A 26,694-nucleotide genomic window follows, 5' to 3' on the forward strand; every position below is an offset into this window, starting at 1 on the left:
CTCCCTCCTCCTTTTCACAGAAAACGCACGGCGAAAGCAGGAGGGTATCCTGCTGACCTCGCGGGTCTACTTCACGCAGCACGCCCCCACCCTGCCCGCCGACAGCCCGCGGCCCCTCAAGCTGCGCTCCATCTTGGACATGAGCCCCTTCACCGTCACTGACCACACGCCCATGGAGATAGTGGTGGACATCTTCCGCAAGCTGGGACTTCGCCAGTGTCTGGTGACACACAACGGGTGAGAGGAAAGGGGCTTGGGGGAGAGGGGGTAAAGGGGTAGGGTGGCATGTGAAGAGGGCAGGGAGAGGGGGGAAAGGGGTAGGGTGGCATGTGAAGAGGGCAGGGAGAGGGGGGAAAGGGGTAGGGTGGCATGTGAAGAGGGGAGGGGAGAGGGGGGAAAGGGGTAGGGTGGCATGTGAAGAGGGCAGAGGGGGGAAAGGGGTAGGGTGGCATGTGAAGAGGGGGGAAAGGGGTAGGGTGGCATGTGAAGAGAGGGGGGAAAGGGGTAGGGTGGCATGTGAAGAGGGCGGGGAGAGGGGGGAAAAGGGTAGGGTGGCATGTGAAGAGGGCAAGGGGAGGGGAGAGAGGGGAAGAGGCGATTTTAAAAGTGATCTTGGATGAAAACAATGGGGAGGGAATCACAGCCTCAAAATGGGGGAATGTGTTTTGGTAGGGTGGGGGTGAAAGAAGTGGAGGAAGAGAAGGAAGGAACACTGGATGGAGTCTTCCTCAGTCCTCCTAACCTCAACATGAACTAACAAATACCTCAACAGGCAACAGACAGTTCCACCAGCACACACTCAAGTTCTGTTCCAATGTACACACTACTACTTAGAATGAAGCAGTGTATTGGATGTCATCTATTCTAAGTGGTATGCTAGTGTGGATATTGGGATGTAGTAGCATCCCCTCACATCCTTACGGAAAAAGATTGCAGTTAGGGTGGAGTATTGTGTTTTGTGCTGCAAATACTGCGTCTGAAATCATGTTTTTTATTTTTTTACTTCAGTAATTTTGTAGTGTGACTGCAGTTACAGTGCAGTACACTGCAGTTATTCTACAATTACTCTGACCAAAATACCACAGTCGACTGCAGTTACTTCACTTTTACTCTAGTTTCAAAACTGCAATCTTTTTTTTGTAAGGGATAGAGTGATGCATGGACACTGGGACTGCAAACCCTGGGGTTATAAACTGGTACGCTGCATGGCTTTTCAGCTAAATGCTAGCTGCGCTATGCTAACCAATATAACAACTGTGATGCCGCTTAACAAATAGTTGGATAGTTTTAACCAATATTTGAGAGACTTATGATGTGTTTAGAAGTTAGTGGTCATCGTCAATTACTGTGGATGAGCTCACTGGTTGAATATGACACTTCAGAGACACCTGGTGGTTAAAATAGGAATTAAAGGACCATTGGATAAACCCTTGCTCTGTGCGTTGTAACTAAGTAAAAATGCTGAAGTAGTTTTTTGGGGTATCTGTACTTTATACTATTTTATATTTTGGATAACTTTTACTACACTCAATTCCAAAAGACAGGGTTCGTGCGTCATGAAAATACTGGAAAAGTTATGGAATTTTAAAATAGTGTTTTCGAGGCCTTAAAGTTTTGGAAAATGATGGAAATGTATTTAATAAATTCTGTTCATGTAATTTATTTAGGCACAGTTTTTAAATATTTTATCAATCAAATAAAAGTCAACAGTGATTTAACCGCACACCGCTACTGCTTGTGAGTAAGGCCATACAAAGTTGATTCATTTAAACGGCACATACGAAAAACAAACGATTCCCTTCGCTATTTTATTAGTTGTGATTCAGTTCAATGCAATGAATTGAAGGTGAATCAAAATAATAATTAGTGAATCGCGAACAGTAATGTTAGGAGAAAAAGGTTAGATGTAGCCATTCTTTTGGATTATGTGGCTTCAAAACTTGTTTTGTAGATTCTTCCAGTTGATTTGGGCATCCAATGTATGGGACATTGCAACTCAATACATGCCAGTCAGCCTGCAAAGTAAACACTTCTAAGATAAATTACTAAATTAAAAGGTACATTTCCTGACAAATCCGTGGGCTTGGTTCAGCTAAATAAAAAGATTTGTAACCTACCATAGCCATTTGATATGTTAAATGAGTGAATTAATTCAGAAGGCATGAAATATATTTGGTTGCAATGTTCTACATCAAGGGTGGTCAACCATCCTCCAGGATAGCTAATGGGTGGGCAGGATTTTATTCCAGTGCCCTTCTAACAAACCACATTTTAGAAATGAGCTGCTCAACCGGACCTTGATAAACTGGCTCTGATGTGTTTGAGCAGGGCTTGATCAAAAGCCTGCACACCCAGTAGCTCTCCAGACTAAGGGTTGACCACATGTGTTTTATACCGTTGCCTAACAGGTATTCTACTTTGTGCCTTGCACAACGACAGGAGATGGTACATGGGATCAGAGAGCAACCTCCCGGTGTCAATACCACATTGCGCATACATTTTTTTCTACATACATGGAGACGCTGTAAACGGTTGGTCATGGAAATGTGGTTAAAAGTCACGGAGAAGTCATGAAATTCCATCTGTCAAAATGTGTTTGAACCCTGTAAAGAGAATGTATACTTTTTACTCCCATACATTTTCCGTGACACCCAAAAATACTCACTACATTTCGAATGCTAAGGCAGGACAGCAATATGGTCCAATTCTCGCACCATCAATATAACGAGTTGTCGTCCCTGATGCCTCTGATCTGGCGGACTCACTAACCACATATTGCTTTTGTAAATGATGAGTTTAAAAAAAATCTAATCGTGCATATGGTTTGCTTAATGTAAGGAATTCCATGTATAGCATTTACTTTTACTACCACTGAAAGGCAGTCGGTGTGTAAATATATGTTTAAAGACGAGTGTTTTAAACGCCCCATCAGGAGAGGAGAGCACTGAGAGTGAATGAGATTACAGATGACAGCAGTCCTTTGTTTTTAGACTTTTTCATTTTTTTGTCATTTTATCCTTTTCTATTGTTTGGTTCTCAATGAATTCATCATTCACTATACCAATACATATAATAGCCAAAACATCAGACATTTTTAATGGAATCCTTGGTAATTTGCCTACCAAACTTGAGTCTACTATTCACAAGATTAGATACCATTACAAATCAATAAGGAAGTTGTTGAAACTGACAAAGATGAATGATATGCAACGATAACAGTAGTTGGCATCCAACTGACACGCACTTATACACACTCACCATCAGTACAAGTGGTATATTTATGGACAAGTAAAATATATTGTTAATTGAGCTTTTTTTTTGCAATACTATTAGAATATATTAGGTAGGTTGTGTTATGATTTGCCACTTTATGTCATTAAGTTGTTTATATAAGTTATTTTTTGTGTACTATGCTTTGTGCTGCTCTGTGTGTGTGTGTGTGTGTGTGTGTGACGGGCAGTCTCCTGAGTAACAGGTGTGTGTTTGTACAGGATTGTATTGGGCATCATCACTAAGAAGAATATATTAGCGCATCTGGAGGAGCTCAAGGAACACACGGAGCCCCTGGTGACTAGCCCCGCCCCCTGTCTCCTCCCATTCCACTGACCCCTTCCCCTCTCCCATTTCCACCTCTTAGGCCCGCCCTCCTAGGAGCGACGCATGTAACTGACAGTTCCCGTTTCCAATAGCAACCCACTCATCTTACTGTGTCTTTTCAACTCACTCATGAATATACTTTTTTTGAGGAGGGGTTTGTTTGGTTTGATTTGGTTGGGATGTGTGCATCCACTTTCTCCTCACTGGATACCTACCTACTGTGCCACACTATCACTGATCTCCCTATTCATTCCCTACTAGTCATTGACAACAGTTAGTAAGAATACTATTTATTTTTTTAAGATCTACTCTATATGAGTGTTTATTATGGGTCCTGTAATGTTGGACTTTGATGGGAACTGTCATTTGAACCTTGATTAGTTAGATATCCATAATTTACTATTGCTCCACAGCCATTCCTTTCAACAACATCCTACTAGCATCCTACTAACATCCTACTAGTCCCTTCATCAGTAGTGTGGGCTGTTTCATCCGCTATAAGAAATCATTCTAGAATATAGATATATAAGCATGAATATACTGATTACATACAGTCATGTAGCCATGCCTGTGTTTTTAGAGCGTGTGTCTCACTCGACACTTAGAAAACCTTCACATACACACTATTACATAATTTCACTCTAAAATCATTTCACTCCAACAGATCGACGACATCTGACCCGACAACGCGTAGTGCTTCCGGTATTGCCTTTACCGAGCAGACCGTTGGTTGATGTTTTTTCCTGGGAGGGGAGATTTCGCATCTAGTGTCCCTCCCACCCTGCGATAGACCTAATAGAACCACCCTCCTGTAGTGAGAGAGGAAACTCCCTCTATGGTGGTGTAGCGATGGTGGTGGTAGTAGTGTGTTGGTAGCTAATACCTCCAGTAGCGGTAACTAGCCAAGCCACACACCCCCCCCCCCCCCTTCCAACACCCACCCTGATCCTAAACCATACCCACCCACCCCTCCTTTACCCCCATCCAACCTGATCTCAACCCCCTGCCTCATCCGGTGCCTCCCACCTCAACACCCCCACCATTCCTAGTCTGTGTGGTGTTTCATGCCTCCTGTTTCTGCAGCACTAACACCTCCCTTCACTTCCTACAGTACTGCCTCTAGCTCTACCCTGGACTGGAGCTGTGACAGACAGGCATACAGCCTCTCCTCACCGCTCTCGCTCTCTCAGCTCAACTCTGCCCTCACCGCTCTCGCTCTCTCAGCTCAACTCTGCCCTCACCGTCTGTCTGTCTCTCTCAGCTCAACTCTGCCCTCACCGTCTGTCTCTCTCTTTCAGCTCAACTCTGCCCTCACCGTCTGTCTGTCTCTCTTTCAGCTCAACTCTGCCCTCACCGTGTGTCTCTCTCTTTCAGCTCAACTCTGCCCTCACCGTCTGTCTGTCTCTCTTTCAGCTCAACTCTGCCCTCACCGTCTGTCTCTCTCTTTCAGCTCAACTCTGCCCTCACCGTCTGTCTCTCTCTTTCAGCTCAACTCTGCCCTCACCGTCTGTCTCTCTCTTTCAGCTCAACTCTGCTCTCACCGTCCATCTCTCTCAGCTCAACTCTGCCCTCACCATCTGTCTGTCTCTTTCAGCTCAACTCTGCCCTCACCGTCTGTCTCTCTCAGCTCAACTCTGCCCTCACCGTCTGTCTGTCTCTCTCAGCTCAACTCTGCCCTCACCGTCTGTCTGTCTCTCTCAGCTCAACTCTGCCCTCACCGTCTGTCTGTCTCTCTCAGCTCAGCTCTGCCCTCACCGTCTGTCTGTCTCTCTCTCTCAGCTCAGCTCTGCCCTCATCGTCCGTCTGTCTGTCTCTCTCAGCTCAACTCTGCCCTCACCGTCTGTCTGTCTGTCTGTTTCTCTCAGCTCAGCTCTGCCCTCACCGTCCGTCTCTCTCAGCTCAACTCTGCCCTCACCGTCTGTCTCTCTCAGCTCAACTCTGCCCTCACCGTCTGTCTGTCTGTCTCTCTCTCTCAGCTCTGCCCTCACCGTCTGTCTGTCTGTCTCTCTCAGCTCAACTCTGCCCTCACCGTCCGTCTCTCTCAGCTCAACTCTGCCCTCACCGTCTTTCTGTCTCTCTCAGCTCAGCTCTGCCCTCACCGTCTGTCTGTCTGTCTCTCTCAGCTCAGCTCTGCCCTCACCGTCTGTCTGTCTGTCTCTCTCAGCTCAGCTCTGCCCTCACCGTCTGTCTGTCTGTCTCTCTCAGCTCAACTCTGCCCTCACCGTCCGTCTCTCTCAGCTCAGCTCTGCCCTCACCGTCCGTCTCTCTCAGCTCAGCTCTGCCCTCACCGTCCGTCTCGCTCAGCTCAGCTCTGCCCTCACCGTCCGTCTCTCTCTCCAATGTCTCCAGATGTTTCACTAAATCTCAAGCTTTCGTCATAGCTGAATTCAAGAGCACAAGTCATAACAAAAAGTCAATTGTAGGAATACATTTTGTGCTGTTGACGGACATCTAGTTGTTATGCAGCTGCACACTCTTACTATGTCGTAATTGACACTTTCTGTGTTAGCAGAACTCGTTTACATTTCAACCAATTGTGACCTGGGAGTACCTGTAGCGATGACCCACGCTGTATTTTAGATACAAGTGCTCTTGAATTAACCAGGAATGTTGAGTGAGCGTTCCAGTATGTGTATCTGACAAGGTGAAGGGTTGGTTGGTCGGTCAGTAAGGCAGAAGTGTTCTGCCTTGCAATTCCTATAGTGGTCATCTCACCTGCTCTTCCTGTAGGTGTTCAGTAAATCTCCTCCTCAGGCTTCCAACGAGAATCACTCACTCACCATTCTCCCCTGGTTACTCACCCCCTCCTCTCCTCCTTCTGTCCTTCCTCGGCACCAGTGGGACTTGTTTTTGTTGGCCTGGCTGCATTGACGGTCACAGTCGGCTGAGTGGTTACTAAGTATTACTACGTTCCCTGTATCACCTTGGGCTAAAATACAGATACAGTGTGGTAGTAATGGTGCGTTACTTCTCTTGACTAAAATGTAGCACTATCTTGTCATTTTTATTTATGACATCTGATCATTAAGCTTCAGATCCCAAAATAATGAGTTTCCTCTGACATTAAACACATTTCCATAATTTTGTCAGTTGGTTAACAGAGCCCATTATTTAAGTTATTGGTGTGTTATCATTCTGTGTTGATTGATTCCACGATATTGTATCCCCGGCCAAAACCACCACTGACTGACTGACCGCACGAGCCAACAAAAACGTGTAATTCTCTCCCACACCAACCAGACTGTGGTCCCTGCCAGCTCCTCCGTGAATAACTATTTTCTTTCTCCTCTCTCGATCAATCTCTCTCCCCCTGCAGGCGTCTCCTTGGTATTATCACAAAAAAAGATATCCTTCGTCATATGGCCCAGTTGACCAACCAAGACCCCGACAACATAATGTTCAACTAGTCACCTCCTTCCCAGGTCGTCACGATGATGAGGAGGAGAGCGAGGAGGAGGTTGTGCACCTACTGGAGGGTCGAGGCTCCTCTCTATGACAAACAGCCCCCCCCCCCCCCCCCACCCCATGGAACCCTGTCCCTAACCATAGTGACTGAGAGCCTTAGTGACTAGGGACCCTCCCACAGAGCCCTAGTGGCCACAGGAAGGAAGAGACGGCCAGATTAAAGGGATATTAAATGGCTGTTTTTGAAGGATGTTCCGGCCACAAAGTCGCAGCTACTACGGACTGGGACATATATACCCAAGCAACACACTTTTAACAAACACACACACACACACACACACACACACACACGTACAGGAGCTCACACTCACTCATACAAACACAGATGCCAGACAAGAGCACACACTTGACCAATTTAACCTCCTACACACACACACGCACGCACACACACCCTTCATGCTCCTCCACCCATGTCCTATTCCTATTGGTTTATACTAGCAGACATTGCTGTGAGCCTGATGCCTGGCTGCCAGGGTGAGACTTCAGAATGATCCTCTAGGACAAGGAGGGACCTTCAGACACGCCAATTGGCTGTCTGCCAGATGCCCTGCCAGGCTCCGACCCCACTGTGTCCCTCCCTCACACCCCGTCCATCCTCAAAATAATTGTTTACCTGGGAACTGTGTGTGAGAGCAATCAAGAGTGCTTATGTGTGTGTCACGAGCACCTCAACATTCCATTCAGGTTGTTATAGTAACCCCCCTAAAGACAACCCTTGTCTTGATATTAGACTGGGCCTCGATCCAAGGGAGATTTGCTTTAATGTGTGAGAAGTAGAGAGAGCTAGAGGGTTGTCAAGGATACAAGCAGGATGTACTGTAGTAGTTAGTTCATGTCTGAGTGTATGGATGTGTGTTGTAGTTCAGTATGTGAAAACAGATGCAGTGTTGTACAGAAGAGTCTGATACTCATCAGTTACTCCCTGTTGAACTAAATAACTGTGTGAGCATGTCCCATTAGGATGGAGACCTAGCAACACTCCGACAGTGAAGGTGGGGAGAGAAAATATTAAAAGGTTGAGTTACTCTAACTGGAGAAGTTTTTTTTTTTTTTAATATTGCTATTACTTTTAGTATTGATATCTGCAGTCAAGTAACGAGACAATGTCAAGACTGGAGAACTGCACTTTTTTCTTTCCAAGTGAACAACATAAATGATGATGATGTCGATGGTAAAACTGCACAGTAACCGTGTCTTGAAGATTTTACTTTGCTTAATTAAGCTGTTTCATGGTGTGAGAAATGTATCTTTCAAGGCTCCTCTGCCCAGTCGTCAACAAGAACAATTCAACATACTTTTCTTTGCATGTCAGTTTTAACCAATATAAACCATTTTAAATCGACTTCCAGCATTCCATGGTGGCGTCACAAATGGCACCCTATTCCCTATATAGAGCACTACTCTTACAAATGGCACCCTATTCCCTATATAGAGCACTACTCTTACAAATGGCACCCTATTCCCTATATAGAGCACTACTCTTACAAATGGCACCCTATTCCCTATATAGAGCACTACTCTTACAAATGGCACCCTATTCCCTATATAGAGCACTACTCTTACAAATGGCACCCTATTCCCTATATAGAGCACTACTCTTACAAATAGCGCACTACTCTTGAACATGGCCCATAGGGCTCTGGTCTAAAGGTATAGACTGTGTACAACACATTAGGAACATCTTAATATTGAGTTGCTCTCCCTTTTGCCCTCAGAACAGCCTCAATTGGTCGGGGCGTGGACTCTACAAGTTGTTGAAAGTGTTCCACAGGGATGCTGGCCCATGTTGACTCCAATGCTTCAGTTGTCAAATTGGCTTGATGTCCTTTGGGTGGTGGAACTCAAACCGCTGCGCCTGGCACCTACTACCATCTGCCATTCAAAAGGCATGTAAAAGTTTATCTTGACCATTCACCCTCTGAATGGCATAAATAATGTCTCAAAGGTTGAAGAAGGATTTTTAAGCCATCTCCTCCCCTTCATCTATACTGATTTAACAGGTGTCATCAATAAGGGATCATAACTTTCACCTGGTCATTGTAGATCATGGAAAGAGGTGTTTAATGTTTTGTACCCTCAGTGTATAGGGAATAGGGCGTCGTTTGGGACACAACCCATATGTAATTCTAAAAAGCATGAATTGAAGTTACAACACAAGTTGTGCCACCAACTCCTTTAAACTTAAAATAAACGTGTATATTTGAGTTGTTGAAACGTACAGCACACCAAAGGCAATCATTTTGAACCAGCCACGTGTAAACCTAAAACTCATGAAAAACTGTAAATAGGATCTTATGTCTGCTTCACCCTTTGTGTGGCCCACCACACAGGAAGCAGTGACCTCAATGTGTGCACCAGCCAAAGGAGTCCCCTTTCGCTCTTACTTCGTTTCCATGACACGATGCATAGAGTAGCACCTTACCTGCTGAGTGAAGGATAAGGGTTGTGTCAATAATGCCACCCTTTCCCCTATATAGTGCACTACTTTTGACCAGGGCCCAAAGGACTCTGGTCAAAAGAAGTACACTTCATAGGAAAGAGGGTGCCATTTGGGACACATTCTAAAGGGGGAAGGGCAGGTGATGACTACCGCTGCCAATGATTTTCACTCTAGTTCCTTAGTATTGCAGTGACTGTCCTAGGTCATATTCATTAGGGACCAAACGAAAGAAAAAAACAGACAGAGGGGGACTAGCTGGACCCATTTTCCATTGCCAAACGTTTTCCGTTGCTTGCCCTAATGGATACGACCTGCTGTCGGTTGATGAAGAGCGCATCGTCCCCTGTGGTGGTCATCTTCTAGCACTGTGGTTGTCTTCATATGGATCAATGTTTTTCCTTTTATGGTAGTTGTTTAGTTGGTCATTAGGCAGAATTGTATGTATGATTACATTGATTGTACATTTTAACTATATGTTAAGATTAAACATTTTTGTTTAATTAAATGTGAATTGCAAAAAAAGTGACTGGGTTCTTAACAAATGTTTAAAACATTTAACAAGCATGTACTGAGGTAAAAGGCTGGTATTCTGCTATACAACTCAAATGTGTCAAGCTTTTCCAGTGACTGATTAAGTTGACGGTACAGTACACCTAGGAACAAAGATTCAGATCATCTCTGTTCCCAGCAGTACACTAAACATCACCTATCTTTTCACTGGTGTAGAAGAGACAGAGAGCGGGAACACTGGTGTAGAGAGAGAGGATGGGTTCTGTCACCAACCCAAGGAGGCCCTGTAGCAGCACCTAGATCTTCTGCACAAATTCTGTCAGACCTGGGCCCTGACAGTAAATCTCAGTAAGGCAAAGAATAATGGTGTTCTAAAAAAGATCCAGTTACCAGGACCACAAATACAAATTCCATCTAGACACCGTTGTCCTAGAGCACACAAACTATACCTCGGCCTAAACATCAGCACCACAGGTAACTTCCACAATGCAGTGAACGATCTGAGAGACAAGGCAAGAAGGGCCTTCTATGCCACCAAAAGGAACATAAAATTCGACATACCAATTAGGATCTGGCTAAAAACACTTGAATCAGTTATAGAATCCATTGCCCTTTATGATTGTGGAGGTCAGAGGTCCACTAACCAACCAAGAATTCACCAAATGGGTCAAACACCAAATTAAGACTGCAGGCAGAATTCTGCAAACATATCTGTGTACAACTTAAAACACCAAATAATACATGCAGAGCAGAATTAGGCCGATATCCGCTAATTATCAAAATCCAGAAAAGAGACGTTAAAATTCTATAACCACCTAAAAGGAAGCGATTCCCAAACCTTCCATAACAAAGCCATCACCTACAGAGAGATAAACCTGGAGAAGAGTCCCCTAAGCAAGGTGGTCCTGGGGCTCTGTTCACAAACAGACCCCACAGAGCCCCCAGGGCAGTAACACATTTAGACCCAACCAAATCATGAGAAAAAATAAAATTACTTGACACATTGGAAAGAATTTACAAAAAAAGAGCAAACTAGAATGTTATTTGGCCCTAAACAGAGTACAGTGGCAGAATACCTGACCCAAACTTAAGGAAAGCATTGACTATGTACAGGACTCAGTGAGCATAGCCTTGCTATTGAGAAAGGCTGCCATAGCCGGTCTTGAGAGCCAGGTCAGCCTATGTGCACACTACCCTCAACATGTGGAAACAGCTGCACTTCCTAACCTCCTGCCAAATATGACCAGAGAGACATATTTCCCTCAGATTACACAGACCCACATCACAGCAACAATATTTGTGACCGGTTGCCACAAGGGCAACCACTGAAGAACAAGCACCATTGTAAATACAATCCGTGTTTATTTTCCTTTTTGTACTTGAACTATTTGCACATATGACATGTCTTCATTCTTCAGGAACTTTTGTGGGTGTAATATTTACTGTATATATTGTTTCTCTATTCCACTTGGTTAAAGAACAGAAAGAGGGACTATGCCACCCAGACTTCCAACACAAACCAGTCTCTGTGAAGGCCTCCTTTCCTGTGAGAGTTGGAAGCAGTACAAAGACAAAGCCTAAAGTCAGCTTCTATTGCCAGTCAGTTTACACTGTCAGCTCTCTCTCTCTCTCTCACACACACACACACACACACGTCTCCTATTACAGGGATTGTTCAAGCTCTGTCAGTCACTGGCCTAGGACTGGTTTTCCATTCAAATTCTTATCTGCTCTACAAGCCTTTGTGCCTGTCCTTTTAACATCCACTGGGCTATTTCTATGCGTGTGCACACTGCCCTCAGTATGCGTCACATTACGCATGCTTAGGTTAGTTTGCTTCCCTTGAACATTCCTTCCTGCCAAGATGAGCAGTGAGCTAAAACAAATGTTTTCTTGCTAGCTTGCGACCCATCTATAATGACCACCAAAACTATGGTTACAAGAACAAAATGGGTGCCTTTTGTTTTGGTGTAGTTGGAGCCGGCGAGGCTGATTGGGGGAATGAATCAGGTGACGATTAGGTGTCCTTGGTCCCCAGAGAAAGAGCGAGGGAGGGAGAGGCCTAGGATGGACCATAATGTTTTGTTACTGCACAATTCAAACCAAACTGGAGGAAACCATGGTAACACACAGATTTTATTTTCACTACAAAAAAAGAGCATTGTTTACAGCAGAGCAACATCAACCCCCACCCAGACTATTAAGCAGATAAAGTATTTTAGTCCTGTTAAAAGACTAATCCCAATACGTCGCACTCATTTCACATGCATCAGACTGTCAATGAAGCCTCTAATTTAAAACACGTACAGAGGGGAAGGAGGCTGGGGTTTGAGACCCAATTAAAACGAGATAAGAAAATTCACATATTACAAAAAGGAAATGGGAGAAAATAAGATGGAAATATTGGAAACACAGACCGTATAAAGGCGGCAAAATTGTAAAACGTCTAACATCTAGGAAGTCAAAACACCACAATGGGCATCATAATAATAATAAATGTACAGTGCCTTGCGAAAGTATTCGGCCCCCTTGAACTTTGCGACCTTTTGCCACATTTCAGGCTTCAAACAAAGATATAAAACTGTATTTTTTTGTGAAGAATCAACAACAAGTGGGACACAATCATGAAGTGGAACGACATTTATTGGATATTTCAAACTTTTTTAACAAATCAAAAATTGAAAAATTGGGCATGCAAAATTATTCAGCCCCCTTAAGTTAATACTTTGTAGCGCCACCTTTTGCGATTACAGCTGTAAGTCGCTTGGGGTATGTCTCTATCAGTTTTGCACATCGAGAGACTGAATTTTTTTCCCATTCCTCCTTGCAAAACAGCTCGAGCTCAGTGAGGTTGGATGGAGAGCATTTGTGAACAGCAGTTTTCAGTTCTTTCCACAGATTCTCGATTGGATTCAGGTCTGGACTTTGACTTGGCCATTCTAACACCTGGATATGTTTATTTTTGAACCATTCCATTGTAGATTTTGCTTTATGTTTTGGATCATTGTCTTGTTGGAAGACAAATCTCCGTCCCAGTCTCAGGTCTTTTGCAGACTCCATCAGGTTTTCTTCCAGAATGGTCCTGTATTTGGCTCCATCCATCTTCCCATCAATTTTAACCATCTTCCCTGTCCCTGCTGAAGAAAAGCAGGCCCAAACCATGATGCTGCCACCACCATGTTTGACAGTGGGGATGGTGTGTTCAGGGTGATGAGCTGTGTTGCTTTTACGCCAAACATAACGTCTTGCATTGTTGCCAAAAAGTTCAATTTTGGTTTCATCTGACCAGAGCACCTTCTTCCACATGTTTGGTGTGTCTCCCAGGTGGCTTGTGGCAAACTTTAAACAACACTTTTTATGGATATCTTTAAGAAATGGCTTTCTTCTTGCCACTCTTCCATAAAGGCCAGATTTGTGCAATATACGACTGATTGTTGTCCTATGGACAGAGTCTCCCACCTCAGCTGTAGATCTCTGCAGTTCATCCAGAGTGATCATGGGCCCCTTGGCTGCATCTCTGATCAGTCTTCTCCTTGTATGAGCTGAAAGTTTAGAGGGACGGCCAGGTCTTGGTAGATTTGCAGTGGTCTGATACTCCTTCCATTTCAATATTATCGCTTGCACAGTGCTCCTTGGGATGTTTAAAGCTTGGGAAATATTTTTGTATCCAAATCCGGCTTTAAACTTCTTCACAACAGTATCTCGGACCTGCCTGGTGTGTTCCTTGTTCTTCATGATGCTCTCTGCGCTTTTAACGGACCTCTGAGACTATCACAGTGCAGGTGCATTTATACGGAGACTTGATTACACACAGGTGGATTGTATTTATCATCATTAGTCATTTAGGTCAACATTGGATCATTCAGAGATCCTCACTGAACTTCTGGAGAGAGTTTGCTGCACTGAAAGTAAAGGGGCTGAATAATTTTGCACGCCCAATTTTTCAGTTTTTGATTTGTTAAAAAAGTTTGAAATATCCAATAAATGTCGTTCCACTTCATGATTGTGTCCCACTTGTTGTTGATTCTTCACAAAAAAATACAGTTTTATATCTTTATGTTTGAAGCCTGAAATGTGGCAAAAGGTCGCAAAGTTCAAGGGGGCCGAATACTTTCGCAAGGCACTGTAATTTCTCAAAATGTTTCAATGAACCACACTAGAAGGCTATAGTGGCTATGCAATTCTTAATTACGTGCATCACAGACCAGAAGGCCTGAAACATCTAGGTCTTCAATCATCCCCTGAAATATTATTTGTGATCCAATAATTCAGCTGTTACAGAAGTTATATCAGTCTATATAAATCACTTGTATAGAGTTTAACTGACTACATTTGACTATAGACCACACTTTCAAATCCAGATTTTTTTCTCAGAGTCCAGCATGCATTTGACGTACTATAACATGACACTGAAACTTCAGGTCGGTTGGTTGTAACAGTGGTAGGATAATGTGCAGTCTTTTCAAGCTGAAACAAAATAAGCCTTGGTGGTCTGTTTAGTGACAGTGATTGCACAATGTCAGCTTGAAGAGCTAATTTATGAATTTATCATAAAACGGAATAATACTGCAAAGAGTCAACAAGTCAAGTTTTTTTTCTTCCTGAAATCGATTGAGGAAATGCTTGAATCGAAAAACAAACAGCTCTTTCGTCTGCTTACTAATACTAATTAAAAGGCCCTTTACAATGCTTTATACTTACGCATATCGCTTGTTGGTTATCCTCTCCAGCCACAATATATTCAACATGAAGATCCATAAGCATGAAGGATGATGATTATACTCAATGTCTTATCAAGTTGATTTATTGGAATCCAGACTAGGTTATTAGAATATAATCCAGATGGACCTACATACGTAGTATCTAGGTTCCAGTTTTAAGATAGTTCTGTTGAGAAGTGAAATAAAATGACCTTTTCTTGACATATTCTATGTTTTTGAGGGTGGGGGAGGGAAATGCATAGGACAGGATCGTTCATCCCATTCTTTTTTTCCCTCCTGTTGTTTACACATAGCTTTCGTAAATCACCTGACCAGGCTGTAGTTTAGTAGTAACCTCTGGATCTGGCTCCGCCTCCAGCTCCACCCCCAATGCCGCCTCCGCCACTGGCTCCTGCTCCAGCTCGGAACCCTGCTCTTCTTGCTCCTCTAGGTGCAGGGGAGCCAATGGCGGAGGAGATGAAGGTGTGGCCTCGGCCAGAGCCGGGGCCTCCATGGGCAGCGGGGGGTGGATGGACACCTGGATGGCGATGTGCTGAGGCTGCTCGTGCAACGACGCGTCGTCAGAATCCGCTGCAGGGGATCCAGAACGCTCCCTCTCTCGCTCCCTCTCTCTCTCCCGGAGGATGGTGAAGACGTCGCCGGGCCCCACCCCGACCAGGGCCCCCTGCACCAGGGCCGCCCGGCATCCCAATGCCCCGCCCATGTGGTGCCCCTCTGGGGCCTGGCGGAGGAACGTGTGCCTCATCTCCTCAACCCCCACCACTTCCAGGATCTCCTCCATGAAGGTGCGGCAGTTCATGATGAGCGGGGGCAGCGGGATGCTGCGGGCCAGCTCCTCGATGTAGCGGGCAAACTCCATGGTCTTGAACTGGGTCACCTTGGCCAGCTCCAGGGTCTTGGCTGACGTGATGATGGGGATACGCTTGGCGATTTCAAACGCCTTCTGGAGCTTTAAAATAGAAAAGAATAGATTGGAATTTAACTTTATTGGACATTATCATGGATGGAAATGTTTTGATTCTTATTTTATTAAAAACATCACCTATGTACATTCAAAACAGTTACACACTCACTCACCCGCCCACACACCCACCCACAAAGTTACTAGCTATGTCTTTGTATGGTCCTCACAAGTATAGCCAAATGCGACACAAACCTTCTCGGCGCCCTCAGTGCGGAAGAAGTCGTTGATGGCCTTCTCAGTCTTCTTCAGGTGGCTGCTCATCATGCAGAGGCGCGTGATGTTGAGGATCATGATGATGGTGAAGGTGACGAGGCACACGATAACGTAGTAGGCCCCCAGGTCCCCGCTGTGCAGGACCACGCGCATGGTCACCGTGCAGTTGGCGCTGCCGTGCACGTTGGACGCCATGCACGTGTACTTGCCACGGTCGGCGAACGTGATCTCTGTGATGTTGAGGATGCCATCGTCCGTCAGCAACCACTTGTCACCTTTCGGAGGAGAAAGAGACAGACCGAGACAGTCATTTAGAGGACTGTAGCTTCAAAATCGGTCCCCACCAATTAAACCCAAAATTCACTCAAACCAACTGTAGGTTTTTCACATTAACAATGGTGAAGGACAGACTTAACTAGAACAGCTCATGATACATTGCTACAGAAAGAAATATCATACCATAGAAACAGGGTCGATTTTCCTTCAAGGAATGGGCTATCTTTTCTATGAATTCTATTTCTATGGATCAATCAAGTCACAGGAGGCTGCAGAGGGGAGGACGGCTCATAATAATGGCTGTATCGGAGCAAATGGAATGGCATCAAGCACCTGGAAACCATGTGGAAACTATGTGTTTGATGCCATTCCATTAACACGAGCCCGTTCTCCCCGATTAAGGTGCCACCAACCTCGTATGATTCAAGGTTAGTGCAATATGCATTTCCTGGTTGCAAAGACAGCAGCCAGGCTCAGGCTATGCTAGACAGGAAGGTATCTACTAGTTTTTCCAAGACAGTCACATGCAACAGCTTTTTATAGCTAGCTGCCATGGCCATGCTTTCTGAGAAGGCCTTGGGTTTGCACTGCATAGAAAGAAAATTAATAGAAATTCCCATTCAACCCCCCCCACCCCCAAATTCTAAAATCATTCTATTTTTATGCTTCCACTGTACTTCTTGGGTCCTGAAGCCACTTTATAGCTCTCCCTCATCACGTTACTTTTGGAATCAGGCTAGGCCACTAATGAAATGCATGTTTTTGGCACAGAGCTCGATTCATTCATTATCCCCCATAATCTAGGCCTATAAAGGACTCCTGTAATTAATTTATTGCAACAAATAGCAATTCATTAGGTTGCATAATTGATATTATTGAGTGATAATATTATGCCAACTGCAGGACTGTCCTCGAGCCTGCAATCCAGCAACCAGCTATTTTTAAACATACTTTGGATTGGAATCCTCGACCCCCCCCCGAAGTGGACCAGTCTTCCCTTTTTATTAGTTACTGAGAAACCATCTTTGTTTCATTCGTCCACTGTTGATACAGTCCAAAAACATGTTGCATGTCAACAATTAAGTTTTCTAGATATAGAACTTTCAAAATACAGTGTCACAGTACGATGCGTTTTGTTCCTTGTTTATTTAAAATTCTCCATTCCAAATGGCACCCTATTCCCTATTTAGTGCACTACTTTTGATCAGGGCCTATAGGGCTCTGGTTAAAAGTAGTGCGACTTAATAATAATAATAAATGGGCCTTTGTAGTGCTTTTCAAGGACCCAATGTCGCTTTAAAATTTATAGAAATTAAAAAGAAAACAGGAGTCAAAACAAACTAAACAGACTAAACAAAACATGAATAAAGAGAGGGTTGGGCTCAAAGAAGGGAAAGGGTAGGCCTTTTCAAAGAGGTGGGGCTATAGGAGGGACAAAGATAGTGATGAACGGCGAGTCCCGGGTGGCTAGAGGGAGGGAGTTCCAGAGCCTAGGAGCAAACCTGGAGAAGGTCCTGTTTCCGAAGCTTCGACCTGGGGTGACAAGGTGAATAGAGAATAGGGTGCCATTTGGGATGTAGACTGGTCAATATTTAAATAGAGAGTGGGGCTGAGGGAAGCTGCATTCTGTCTGGGAAAATACCATGTGGTGCTTGCTGGTGAACAGGGAGACAAACGCCTGGAGCGGAACACAAACAAACAAGCTATCATGTAAATGTTGAACCAAGGAAGTAGCCAGCCAAACATTAAAGCGTGTTACAAACATCTGTCGACTGTCGAAATTGGTTCGTCTTCCTCTACTACTAGGCTACTACTACTGCTGATACAACTAATCTTGGTATAATATCCAATTTATTAAGAAGCTCTTTTGTTATACCTATCAAGGCAAAATATCCTGAACAAAAATATTAACGCAACATGCAACAATTTTACTGAGTTGAGTTACAATTCATATAAGGAAATCAGTCAATTTAAATAAATAAGGCCCTAATCTATGGATTTCACATGACTGGGTAGAGGCCCACCCACTGGGGAGCCAGGCCCAGACAATCAGAATACAGGAGTAATGAATACTCCTCAGTTTCATCAGCTGTCCGGTTGCAGGTGATCCTGCAGGTGAAAAGCCAGATGTGGAGGTCCTGGGCTGGCGTGGTTACACCTGGTCTGCAGTTCTGAGGCCAGTTGGACGTAATGCCAAATTCTCTAAAACAATGTTGGAGGCGGCTTATGGTAGAGAAATTAACATTCAATTATCTGGCAACAGCTCTGGTGGACATCCCTGCAATCAGCATGGCAATTGCACGCCCCCTCAAAACTTGAGACATCTGTGGCATTGTGTTGCGTGACAAAACTGCCCAATTTAGAGTGGCCTTTTATTGTCCCCAGCACAAGGTGCACCTGTGTAATGATCATGCTGTTTTATCAGTTTCTTGATATGCCACACCTGTCAGGTGGTTGGATTATCTTGGGAAAGGAGAAATGCTCACTAACAGGGATGTAAACAAATTTGTGCACAAAACTTGAGAGAAATACGATTTTTGTTCTTATGGAACATTTCTGGGATTCTTTTTATTTCAGCTCATGAAACATGGAACCAGCACTTTAATGTTGTGTTTATATTTTTTGTTCAGTATAAATGTCATCCTGGCTATATTTCACCATGGTCTACATTGACCACTATTCTCCTGTCGCTGCATGAAGTGGCAACATCTGACATTGCGTTAGAACATCAACGTACGTAGGCATGTGGTGAGACAGTGGATGGATGGATGACTTCGCGTCTCTCTCTCTCCAGATTCTGACAGCTCATCCTGAGTGGGTGGGTGACTCAGAAAGAGAGAGTCTATCACAGAATGCGAGAGAACATGAAACCAATTCTGGAGGCGAGTAGTGTTAGGCTTAAGACAGAGCATGAATAGACTAGTACACACACACCTTCGCTTCCCACACACTTAAATCCATCAAGCCTCCAGCCTCTCTGTCGTGTCTCTAAAAAAACTGAATGCGTAAAGGAAATGTACCGGGGAACCTGGACATCAATTTATTTCCATGAGAATAGAGAGACTAAGCGTATACACCCCTGCCCCCCGTGTGAAGTGTTTCAAGGCTTCCTTCGAAAGTACGTGAGTGTGTGGAAAGCAAAAGCTCTCTAAAAAACAGGTGTCGACAGCTATAAAAGAAAAGTAATGCGCAACAGGGAAGAAACAACTGTTGTGTATGTCATAACAGGTCTGTGACAGAGCCTTGTGGAGCATGAAGTCTTCTACTGACTGGCTCACCGTCATCCATGAGTAAAATAGCCCCAGCTATGACCACAACAAACATCAATCTAAACATTGACAAATGTATTAATGTTGTGTGCATGCTACAGGTAACAGGCCATAGTGGTTCAATAATGATTGTTGTGCCAGAGCAAGTTCCAACAGGTCTGTTCAAAATGGAACCCGCAATGCTCATTTAGCATTCCTGTTTTATAGCAGGTGACTCACACGGTTAAAAGCTTAGATTCTTCATTATTGTAGCCGACTATTTATCTGGAACATATTTTCTACATAGACAGCATTCTCTCTACATAGAGAGAATACTTCTCTACATCTTTTCTACCCAGACAGTATTCTCTCTACATCTTTTCTACCCAGACAGTATTCTCTCTACATCTTTTCTACCCAGACAGTATTCTCTCTACATCTTTTCTACCCAGACAGTATTCTCTCTACATCTTTTCTACCCAGACAGTATTCTCTCTACATCTTTTCTACCCAGACAGTATTCTCTCTACATCTTTTCTACCCAGACAGTATTCTCTCTACATCTTTTCTACCCAGACAGTATTCTCTCTACATCTTTTCTACCCAGACAGTATTCTCTCTACATCTTTTCTACCCAGACAGTATTCTCTCTACATCTTTTCTACCCAGACAGTATTCTCTCTACATCTTTTCTACCCAGACAGTATTCTCTCTACGTCTTTTCTACCCAGACAGTATTCTCTCTACATCTTTTCTACCCAGACAGTATTCTCTCTACGTCTTTTCTACCCAGACAGTATTCTCTCTACATCTTTTCAACATAGACAGTATTCTCTCTAAATCTTTTCTCAACTCCTTTTTCTTTTCGCCCCCAATCTCTTCTTTTCTTTTTCCAATCTGCCTCCACATATAGCAGATAGATTAGGACTGAATGAAAGAAATTATCCTATTAGTATCCTACCCGTTAGTATGCTATTAGTATCCTACCCATTTGTATCCTACCTGATAGCATCCCATTAGTATCCTCCCCGTTTGTATCCTACCTGTTAGTATGCTACATGTTAGTCTCCAATTAGTATTTTACCTGTTAGTATCCTATTAATATCTTACCTGTTAGTATCCTATTACCTTCAAGCTGTTAGTATCCTATTACCTCCAACCTGTTAGTATCTTGGCTGTTAGTATCTTACATGTTCGTATCCTATTATCTCCTACCCATTAGTATCCTATTACATGTTAGCATTCTACCTGCTAGTATCCTACCTGTTATAGTATGCTATTAGGATCTTCCCACTTGTTAGTATCCTCCTATTCCCCCCCCCACCTGTTAGTATCCTCCTATTACTCCCTCCCACCTGTTAGTATCCTCCTATTACCCCCTCCCACCTGTTAGTATCCTCCTATTACCCCCTCCCACCTGTTAGTATCCTCCTATTACCCCCTCCCACCTGTTAGGATGATCCTATTACCCCCTCCCACCTGTTAGTATCCTCCTATTATCCTATTACCCCCTCATCACCTGTTAGTATCCTCCTATTACCCCCTCCCACCTGTTAGTATCCTCCTATTACCCCCTCCCACCTGTTAGGATGATCCTATTACCCCCTCCCACCTGTTAGTATCCTCCTATTACCCCCTCCCACCTGTTAGTATCCTCCTATTACCCCCTCCCACCTGTTAGTATCCTCCTATTACCCCCTCCCACCTGTTAGTATCCTCCTATTACCCCCTCCCACCTGTTAGGATGATCCTATTACCCCTTCCCACCTGTTAGTATCCTCCTATTACCCCCTCCCACCTGTTAGGATGATCCTATTACCCCCTCCCACCTGTTAGTATCCTCCTATTACCCCCTCATCACCTGTTAGTATCCTCCTATTACCCCCTCCCACCTGTTAGTATCCTCATATTACCCCCTCCCACCTGTTAGGATGATCCTATTACCCCCTCCCACCTGTTAGGATGATCCTATTACCCCCTCCCACCTGTTAGTATCCTCCTATTACCCCCTCCCACCTGTTAGTATCCTCCTATTACCCCCTCCCACCTGTTAGGATGATCCTATTACCCCCTCCCACCTGTTAGTATCCTCCTATTACCCCCTCCCACCTGTTAGGATGATCCTATTACCTCCTTCCACCTGTTAGTATCCTATTACCTCCTCCTATTACCCCCTCCCGCCTGTTAGGATCCTACTACCCCCTCCCGCCTGTTAGGATCCTACTACCCCCTCCCGCCTGTTAGGATCCTACTACCCCCTCCCGCCTGTTAGGATCCTACTACCCCCTCCCGCCTGTTAGGATCCTACTACCCCCTCCCGCCTGTTAGGATCCTACTACCCCCTCCTGCCTGTTAGGATCCTACTACCCCCTCCCACCTGTTAGTATCCTCCTATTACCCCCTCCCACCTGTTAGTATCCTCCTATTACCTGCTCCCACCTGTTAGTATCCTCCTATTACCCCCTCCCACCTGTTAGGATGATCCTATTACCCCCTCCCACCTGTTAGTATCCTCCTATTACCCCCTCCCACCTGTTAGTATCCTCCTATTACCCCCTCCCACCTGTTAGGATAATCCTATTACCCCCTCCCACCTGTTAGTATCCTCCTATTACCCCCTCCCACCTGTTAGGATAATCCTATTACCCCCTCCCACCTGTTAGTATCCTCCTATTACCCCCTCCCACCTGTTAGTATCCTCCTATTACCCCCTCCCACCTGTTAGGATGATCCTATTACCTCCTCCCACCTGTTAGGATCCTACTAGTATCCTGTTAGTCTCCTGCCTGTTAGAATCCTGTTAGTCTCCTGCCTGATAGTATCCTACCTGATAATTCTATCCGCTAGTATTCTACCTGTTAGTATGCTAATAGGATCCTCCTACCGGTTAGTATCCTAATAGTTTCCTACCTTTTATTCTCCTATTAATATCCTACCTGTTAGTATCCTACCAGTCCCCTACCTTTCAATCTCCTATTAGTATATTATCCGATGCCATTCATATTTACTAACAACCTCCCTGTTTTATGACCTACATTCAGCTCAATACTGTATTATGTATCTACAAACAGTTAGGTAGTGGCAGTGACCACCAATCTGCCTCCATATAGGTACCAGTAGATAGATTACAACTGAAAGAGAAAACAATGACAATAGTATCCTATCAATGCCAGCAATATTATGTACTTTATCTAGTATCTGAAGTTAAGTAGTGGCTGTAACTTTTTAACTCTTGAGGTTTTGGAAAAAAAAGAGGGGACAGGCCAGCTTGTTTGGTTTGTTTTCATCATTGCTTTGGTGTATGATTATGCTTATCTGCTGGGTTGATATTGCATAATCGCAGCAAATAATCCCCCTTTATATATATATATATATATATATCTCATCATAGTCTGTCATAATGCTACACTCAATGTGACCTTCCTATGAAATCCCCCCCACCCCTCTCTGTTCTTCCTCCCTCCGTTGTACACAGCACACCATGTTTTCTGACTGTTGTCTACAAATGCTGCCCTTTGGCCATACAAAAACTTAAATACAGAGGGATTTAGTCAGTAGTTTACAGAGATTGAGGCTATTTTAACTATAAATCATAATTCTATCTTTTTTCATGACAGTTTGTGTTAATGCCCGTCATCCTCTGCGTCAGAAGGTCTGCATAGTCACACGATTTGTTTCATAATGCCTTATTATTGAAATAGAACTTGAATGGTAATGCCTTAAGCGGACACTGGCAGTTCAAATTGGTGTTGAGAGCTGCTGATTCTGTGGCTAAAGCTACATCAAGGACATTATTGATAACTGTACATTCAATTAGCTTGACTTACTTGTCTCCGTGTCCAGCAGGTCTCCATGCGAGTTGAACCACTGTATATTCGGTACAGGCTCTCCAGTGACGTTGCAATCAATCAGCGCGCAGTTACCTTCGCGGGCGATGATCTGGCTTACTTTCGAGAACACCAGGGGGACAAATCCACCATCTGCCACCGTGCCGTTTTCTGTGCTGTTTCTATCTGAAACCGCCGATAGAACCCCGGCGGTGTAGAGGCTGATAGTGGACAGTAGCAAGAAGCTAAAACCGTAGCCACTTGACCGACTCATTTTTTCCCCTTCTTCCTGACCGTGGCTTTCCCCCGAGGATAGTTTGTCATGCCACTCGCGTCTTCATGTTCAACACATACTGGCTATCTCCTGATTGCGGTAAAAGGCAATTTGGTATTCTGCTCCAAATCTTGAAGCATTCCACTGAAAGAGGAAAACAATTAAAAGAAAGAAAAGCACTCATGAACATTCTGAACAGTTGGTTTGTTTAGATAATCATTTCTCTGCTGAACCAAAAGATAAGGCCAGGGACCTTCGGTTGGTAAATTACTCCCCGACCCAATAGTCTTTGACTCCGACAACAACAAAGAAACACTACCAAATTCAATAACAGTTTTTTTTTACTGTAAAGCCAACAATGAATGTAATATTGTCGTTACAGCAACAGTATCTGTTAATGCATTGTTACAACATAGAGCTGCAATGTTACAGACATGATAGAATTATAATATTGACGCCTACATAATATTTATTTTCGGTCTATTTTTATTAGCTAACGTTAGGCCTAACGTATTGTCTGTCTAAAATCAATTGCTTGATAACAATAAATGCTGTTAGTTAGTTAGTAGTATAAATATATTTATTTGACCGACAATTTGAATGCAAAAAAGTAGCTAACCTAGATAGCTATTCTGGGCTATTTGCAATAGTGAGCTAATATTGGTCTGGATGCAAAATAGTGGAGGCTTACTAGCAATCTAACGTTAACGTCGCTAGCCAGCCTGGAAAGGACACAACGGGTTGGCTAACTAGCTAGCTTCTTTGATATAGCTAAACGGCCAAGTTGCTCACATATTATAGTTCGCTAGTTAAATGTAATGTTTAATGTAGTAACGTTAGCTAACTAACATAAAAATAATCAACCGTTACTGTAGCTACTAACGTTACTAGGTACAGGGAATGATGAATGCTAACGTTAGTTGCTAACCATCATCATAGCTAGCGATAACGCTATCTCGATTAATAACGTTTTCCAACATCTGATTGCATACTTACACAATAGTCGTCCACTGTTATGTTTGCGGAGCTAGGTACTAAAGATGTTGTATCGTTATGCGGTCAAGAAGGAGAACGCCGTCTGTCTTTCGGACACCGCTGCGTTCCGCTATTTATTCGACATCCTCAAATCTCTTGTCTTTTGCTCAGCTGGCGGCTTGACACAACATTCGTTCGCTGCAGCGTTCAGCTTCCCTACCCTAGTCAAATTACAAGCAAGCAGCAAGAGAACTAGGACGGTCATTGGCAACGCACCAACTTTATTTGATCCGACCTGAAGGGGTCCACATGTGCACATGGCAATCATGAATGTGTCATTAGTGGAATTAAATGTAGCTAGAAAAGTATTATATATATACATATATATATTTTTTTGTTGCAATAATTGAAAAGAACATCATCACTTCTTTTTATTTTTATTTAACTAGGCAAGCTTGTTAATAACACATTCCCTGGCCAAACCCGGACACTGTGCCAATTGTGCACCGCCTACAGCCTGGAATCAAACCAGGGTCTGTAATGACACCTCTAGCACTGAGATACAGTGCCTTAGACTGTTGCGCCACTCGGGAGCCCAAGCTTCTACCAAAAACTAAAATACAGCAACTAAAACATGTCGTTTTTTCATGAATGAATGAAGTGCATGTATGAACTAAACTGTAGGCTACATTTAGGGCTTACTGCTTTGTGTCTGCCCTTTGTCTTTCTATGAAGTCTAGTACATTAACATACAGTTCTCCAGACAGTAAACAGAGGCCAGTGTCTCACTCTCTCTGAGATCCAGGCAGTTTGCCATCATCAACCACTGCATTGTTCAATCTGATGGATGTAACTACAGTACTGAAGACTGATGAAGAGGCCAAATGTGGTTCTATTTAATCCTCAGACTTCCCTTTGTATATATAAATGACCAATGTATTCAGAACACGACTAATTTGAATAGGCAAAATAACTAGGATACAAACAAATTAAATCAATGCTATCAGTAGCTTACTGTATACATTGCAGGCACACTCTCTTCACACATTCTCTTCACACACTCACACACAAACTGTTGTAGTCAAAAGAGAGTGTATAAAGTTCAGGTATAAATAACAAACTGTTTGGCTCAACCCAAGTAGGTCATATCTGCCTTCCGGAGTGGATTATTGACCGACCTTGTCGGTGCTTTAAAAGCATGAATCAATCTCTGAAATGGACACATGCTATTAAAAGACTCCATTCATTAATCCATAACCCTAGCTATCTCGCATTAGCAAGTGTTGATATTGTGGAAAGAGTGTTAATTTCCCAATAAATATACACAGCAGAGTTTCAATGAACTGCAAATTCAATTCTAAGCAGGAGTGAGACATAGGGGTTGCTTCAGATGAAACACAAACACATGGCCAGCTGCCTAGGTGCCTTTCAAGTTAGAAAAACATTTAAAAACAATTAATATTTTTTTGTTCAGAAATGCTTGGCTCAAATAATGCTGATTTAGTTGTAAAGATGTTAACAGAGTTACACAGTGCTAGCTACTAAACTAGGCCGATGACTGCCACAAGGTGATTACATTTACAGTTATCTCAAAGGCAAAATGCGTATCTTGTCCGAGGTAAGTTAGCGTCTCTGTGATTCAAGTGTGAATTAGTGTACAGTGTTTGAAATATATATATCTCTGTCAATGAAAATAGTTAATATTTTTGTTATCTGAAGTACTCCTTACAAAGCTTCCTTGATGAGTGCAGAGCCTCTTGAAAGCCAGTGTAAAAAGAGAGAGAATATATATTTATTACTCATTTATTGAATTCAAGTGTGTGTGTGTGTCTGTGTGTGTGTTTCTTCACCTCATCGATCTGTTGCGGTGTGGAGAGGGAGAAGGCCGCTCTGACATAAGGACAAGGGTCTGAGCTGTTGATCATGAATACACCTCTAGGGACGAGCAGCACCTAGGACAACAGACAATATTCAACACACCAGTACCTACATACCAAATCTCATGACAGAACCAAAACTGTGGTGGTGGTGATGAACTTATATCATAGCCCGGTGACTCCATTTGTCTCACACACACACACACACACACACACACACTCTTATCTTGAAGCTCAGAAATATGTGTCTTAAAACTGCTGAAAACTTTGTTTCTTCCTCTCCCAGTCCCACTCTGCACATAACAAG

The 26,694-nt window shown here is 43.6% G+C and overlaps 2 protein-coding genes across 8 annotated transcripts in view; one reads left to right on the top strand and one right to left on the bottom strand.

Annotated features, from left to right (window-relative positions):
- The window catches only part of LOC139415987 (H(+)/Cl(-) exchange transporter 3-like), a 50,601-nt gene extending 42,512 nt beyond the window's left edge, over positions 1–8,089 (top strand). For 3 of the 7 annotated variants that reach the window (XM_071164203.1, XM_071164204.1, XM_071164207.1), the window contains 3 exons: positions 21–237; positions 3,492–3,567; positions 6,914–8,089. In XM_071164203.1, coding sequence (XP_071020304.1) covers positions 21–237; positions 3,492–3,567; positions 6,914–7,093 — 473 coding nt within the window. In that variant the 3' untranslated portion in view covers positions 7,094–8,089. Of the gene's footprint in view, positions 1–20; positions 238–3,491; positions 3,568–4,261; positions 4,903–6,913 lie in introns of those variants that run through there. The other 4 variants (XM_071164205.1, XM_071164209.1, XM_071164210.1 and 1 more) reach the window with 2 other exon arrangements.
- Positions 8,090–12,127: 4,038 nt separating this feature from the next.
- Positions 12,128–24,726, bottom strand: LOC139415988 (microfibrillar-associated protein 3-like). Its single transcript, XM_071164211.1, has 4 exons — positions 24,532–24,726; positions 23,262–23,679; positions 15,890–16,185; positions 12,128–15,682 (listed from the first exon to the last, which is right to left on the bottom strand). Exons 2-4 carry the CDS (start codon positions 23,533–23,535, stop codon positions 15,017–15,019), a joined length of 1,236 nt encoding a protein of 411 aa, XP_071020312.1. The 5' UTR covers positions 23,536–23,679; positions 24,532–24,726; the 3' UTR covers positions 12,128–15,016.
- Between the last annotated feature and the right edge of the window lie 1,968 nt (positions 24,727–26,694).

The sequence above is a fragment of the Oncorhynchus clarkii genome, chromosome 9, assembly GCF_045791955.1.
Source record: "Oncorhynchus clarkii lewisi isolate Uvic-CL-2024 chromosome 9, UVic_Ocla_1.0, whole genome shotgun sequence".
Taxonomy (NCBI): Eukaryota; Metazoa; Chordata; class Actinopteri; order Salmoniformes; family Salmonidae; genus Oncorhynchus; species Oncorhynchus clarkii.

Coding starts and splice junctions, on each gene's coding strand:
- LOC139415988 (XM_071164211.1), bottom strand. CDS start 23,535: ATGAGTCGGTCAAGTGGCTACGGTTTTAGCTTCTTGCTACTGTCCACT. Junction 16,186..23,261: donor CCTGCTGGACACGGAGACAA/GTAAGTCAAGCT, acceptor CTCCTCCGAAAG/GTGACAAGTGGTTGCTGACG. Junction 15,683..15,889: donor GCACTGAGGGCGCCGAGAAG/GTTTGTGTCGCA, acceptor TCTATTTTAAAG/CTCCAGAAGGCGTTTGAAAT.